Consider the following 5,023-nt stretch of genomic DNA (forward strand, 5'->3'; position numbering starts at 1 on the left):
AGCCGTGAAGTGACATTTTTTTTAGTTTCAACATTATAAATTAATAAAAAATCGTAATTTCAAACTTTAATTGAAATATTAAAAAAAATTCAAATGAAGAAGATGGCTAAGCTAAAATTATTACCAGAGGCTTCCTAGTAGCAATGAAAATGAATAACAATCTTATCAAAAAAAATAAAAGAAAATGAATAACAAGATACATTGTTATCTTCTAAACAAAGAAAATGTCTTTAATAAAAAAAATTGGGAGCAGCGATGAATAAGAAGAAAAGAGGAATAAAGGGTAGAAGACTAGCTAGAAGTACCTAGCTAGTAGGGTAAAATATGAATTGTAACAATGTGTTCGCATTGTCAATTGTCATTTGTTTATATTGCATGTACTCATGTCACTAATCATCATTTTGCTACTTAGTCCAAAATCAATCATTTTTGGCTTGAAATCCCAAATAAAAAAAATTGTAAGAGGCAGGATACATGATAAATAAAAGCTTAATATCATATCTGAGAAATTTTTTCAGATATCCAGTACATAGAATCTTTTAAATATAAAAGAAAAATAATTGAAAATACATGTTTATGTTAGTCTAAGGTTTTTGTAAACCCTGGACTTTTCATAAATATACAAAATACATATATGGAGAGCATGTCCAATGACAAACTCCTGTTTATTAGAAGTTCCCAAAGATAGTTAACCTAGCTATCAGCACATGTGTAGCTTCATGGTAATGTGCTATATCAATAAATCTGCTAGGGCCTAGCTTCTTTTCTTTTTTTTTTTGAGAATGTGCTAGGGCCTAGCTAGAATAGTCCTGCAAATCAGAAATTAAGGTATTAATTGAAGAAGAAGATGAAAAATGATAAGAAGTATAATATATTTTTATATTTGCTAGGAGTCTAATTTCTAATATAATATTTTGGTATCCCAAGTCCCATTCCAGAGACAAGTCATCCCTAATTGTCCATAACTCCGAAGCTATATTACCAGTAAAGCCTCCATGACGAGGTAAGCCTACTTACCAATTGCCCAGATTGACACGGATTAAACCATTAACAAGTGGTTTTTGGAGTCATGGACATGGTTTATGGAAAGTATTCATAATAGAAGAGGCCAAGCAGCTTGGAGTTGATTGTGGGGTCACAGCAGTAAGTTTTCTATAAGATAGAGTTTAGGAATAAGGGTTTATTCCAAATTGTAAATTTTGATTCTATTTAGTGAATTTCTTATTTTAGTAGTTTTTCCTTTAGATGCATCCAACCATATATTTTTCACTTCCTCGTCATATCTTGTGTTGATTAGTTTACTGTTTATAGTTTTTCATACGGTGATATTGCATGCTCATGGTAATTAACATGTGCTAATCAAATTCACATAATTCGTTAACTGGCTTAAATACTTAATTTGTTTAATCTGTTGCATAATAACTTTGGGGTCTAAATCAAAATTTTCATAATTATTTCAAACTTAAAAAAAGCAGTGTTGCTATCAATCCTGAAGGTACGAAAAAGTAAACTAGAAAATGATAGCCCTTAAACACGTGACAGACTCTTATCATGTTAGAACTTAGAAGCAACACCCTTATTGGATGATGAAATCCGCCAAGATTTCAACCCTAATAAGAACCTTCTTATAGTTATCAATAATGCTTCTGCCAAATAGTTTTACGTACATTTTATCACAATTATTCTACGTAACATTATGAACAGAAGGAAATAAAATAGAGGATTTATGTGATAGTGACTAGTAATTAATCACAATCTTTTAAATAAATGGTTATAGCAAGTGTGTGGTACTTTTTTTTTTTGAGAGAGAAAATACAAGGGTATTTTTTTTTAGAGAAAGAGAGTTTCAATCTATGACGTCCACTTTTAATAATAACTATTTATTATTAAACCAAGACACCAATCAGTTTTTGGTGTAAGAGGGAATTGAATTTAAGATTTCTTATTCAACCATTAAAGACTTTACTAATTAAATATACTGAAACCCACAAGTGTGTGATACTTACTAGCATTATAGTTGTACCAAAAGAACCTCCCTTATTCATATATAGATCCGATTAATGAGTGCTCTAAAAGTATTTGTTAATAAACTATTTTAAAAACGTTTTGACTATAATTTCATTCAACATATAAAAAACTATCAAAAAAAATATTTACCTTTTTTTTATAAAGAGTTTTTAAAAATATTTTTTTAACTAATACTTTTAAAACTTCCCTTAACTTTTCTCTTATATATACATATATATATATATATATCACAGAAACATGATTGAAAATACTGTAAGAAACAAAACTTTGAGAAGATAGGCATAGTCAAAAGTGTTTTAACCTGTTTTAATCTGGGCGTTTGAAGGTGGCTGGGTCCTCCTGGTTGATCCAACCAAACTTCTCCATGAAAGGGTTGACCAAGGTTACAGGTGGGTACCCTTCAATGCAGTCCTTCCATGCATTTGCATCATCCAAATCCAAATTCCTCGTCACCTCCCACAAACCACTGTTGCATTCAAAGCCAGCACCCAAGCTTATCATCCACACTTTATCACCCTTTTTGAGCCTTTTCTTGGCTTCCATGTACCCAAGAACATACCAAAGACTAGAAGCTGAAGTGTTACCAAAACGGTGCATGGTCATCCTTGAAGGCTCTATATCATATTCACTAAGACCCAAGCTCAATTTGACCCCATCTATGACTGCCCTCCCACCCGCATGGAGGCAAAAATGATCAACCCCAGTCTTAAAGTTGATTACAGGTTTTGTTTTCCCACCAGCTACACTGGAGGTTTTACTCATTTTTCGGACAAGGAACTTGACCATAAACCTAAGTAATTCACTCATTGGTAAAATCTTAGGTGCTATCTCTTTCAGGTGATCAACTAAAGCTACTGTACCAACTTTAGGGAGATTCTTGCCTAGGTGAAAACCTAACCTCCCTTGCTCATCTTCTTTTTGAATGCAACAATTATATGACTCGTCTCTAGACCCATGGTGTGTCCTAAGTAGACAATTTAATTTGAGCATGGCTTTGTGTTTTAAGGCCCTTTTGTTAGTCAAAAGGATTGCACACCCACCGATCCGGAACAAACAATTGCAAAGCAACATTGATCTATCAGTACCTGCATACCAATTTGGAGCCATAGACTCCGTAGTGACAACAAGAGCATACAAGTTCTTGTTGGATTTAAAGATGTTTCTGACTACATCAACTGAGATAAGGCTAGCACTGCAGCCCATCCCAGTGAGATTATAGACTTTGATGTCATCTCTCATTTTGTAATGGTTGATAAGCCGAGCGGCTAAAGAAGGAACCGTGGTGAGCATGGACACATTAACCAGAAGCACATCAATTTCTGAGGGACGAATGCCTGTCTTGGCTAAGAGCTTTTCAACACTGTCATGGAAAAACTCTTCCATCTCAAAGACCCCATCAAGAACAGTGGGATTCTGTTCCCTGCCCTCAAACACGATTTTTGGTGCATAGGTTTTCTCACCAATGCCGGAGCTCACAGTGGCTTGTAGGAGGAACTTCAACTCTGGAAGACCAAGTTCCTTGGTCCTCTTGATGATCTCATGACAGAATTCAGTGTCTATCATTCTGTCATTGGTGGGCTTATAGCACTGGTAGTCAAGAATGTAACATTCTTGGTCTCCTCTTGCATAAACCCGCTTCCCTATCATGAGCAAGAAATAGAAGATAGGGAGAGCACAGAGTAAAATTAGAAGCTCCATGAGAGAGAGAGAGAGAGAGAGAGAGATGTAGGACTATGGGAGGTTTTGTAACTTTGTTACTTCTAAGTAAGGCTTTGTTAGATGATTATCCAGATGAGGATTAATACTTATAGGAACAATGTGTGAGACTATGTGAGGTGGACATGTGAAAATGCTTAAGACCCATTTTAATCACTCAACTCCCAACGAACTGATTTGCCTCCACTTTGGTATCAATATGTAATAGGAATAAACCTAGGGCATAATTCGGTTTTGGTTTAAGAAAAAACTTGTTTAATTTTATTTATTTCAAAAATTAGTTAAATTTTTGCCTAAATCTAGACTTAACAGTAAAACAAGTCAGGTTCATATATGTAAAGAAACTCGTGAGTAAAAAACTTAATTTATATATATATATATATATATATATATATATATACACATATATATTTATTTATTTATTTGAGTACGCGAATAAGGATACACTTCCACAACCATTGTCCCTACAATCCATTGGAAGATCAAATACCACTAGTGGGAAAATGTAGCCCTAGATATCTAATTTGACGTTGAGCTTGCATTAATTTTGACGTTGAGCAGGAAGACCCAAGATTACAAGCGTGTTTTTCTTTTCTTATTTTAGGTATTGGAAGAGTCAACTACATTGATTTGAATCTTGGACTAGATAGCGATAAACTGAAACATCAACAGTCCATTACATCATGCATCCGTAATAATTAATGGCTCATAAATCTCAAGCCCCACCACCTCACCCAAACGAATTAAACGATTTGAAAGTGAGAGCCAACCACTTTCCCGGTTTCCCCTCTTTTGTTACCTTACAGTAATATACTTGAATCCTTCTCACTCGCATAAGCCCTATCCTCTAGAGTATGTACCAATAGCAAAAAAGTAGTGTATATTACACACTTACTAATACATATACTTTTACACACCCGAAAAAAAAAAGAACGGAAATCGTGATTTTTCAAATTGAAAGTCATGATTTCAATTCTTTTTTTCTTTTCTTTTTTTATGTGTGCAAAAGTGCGCGTATTATTATACATGTCATAATTTTCTTTTACAAAAATGATTTGAATGGTTAAATGTACCCCTTGCTCTAGTTATATGGTAATTTGTATTGGACAAGTAGATAAACATGAAGAGAGCTGAGATAATAAATGAGTGTACTTTTGTTTTTTTTTTTTGCTAAACAAATGAGAATCTACTTGATTCAAATATAACATCTACATCCCTAGGATGGAAATTGTCCATAGACTATTTTTTCTAAATATTGTGAAAGGGTTATTATATATTT

The 5,023-nt window shown here is 33.6% G+C and overlaps 1 protein-coding gene across 1 annotated transcript; it reads right to left on the reverse strand.

The window, feature by feature from the left end:
- Positions 1–475: 475 nt before the first annotated feature.
- LOC142621333 (3-ketoacyl-CoA synthase 12-like) lies at positions 476–3,881 on the reverse strand. Its single transcript, XM_075794651.1, has 2 exons — positions 2,330–3,881; positions 476–809 (listed from the first exon to the last, which is right to left on the reverse strand). Exon 1 carries the CDS (start codon positions 3,724–3,726, stop codon positions 2,335–2,337), a length of 1,392 nt encoding a protein of 463 aa, XP_075650766.1. The 5' UTR covers positions 3,727–3,881; the 3' UTR covers positions 476–809; positions 2,330–2,334.
- Between the last annotated feature and the right edge of the window lie 1,142 nt (positions 3,882–5,023).

Source organism: Castanea sativa, chromosome 12 (genome assembly GCF_040712315.1).
Source record: "Castanea sativa cultivar Marrone di Chiusa Pesio chromosome 12, ASM4071231v1".
In the NCBI taxonomy this organism is placed as follows: domain Eukaryota; kingdom Viridiplantae; phylum Streptophyta; class Magnoliopsida; order Fagales; family Fagaceae; genus Castanea; species Castanea sativa.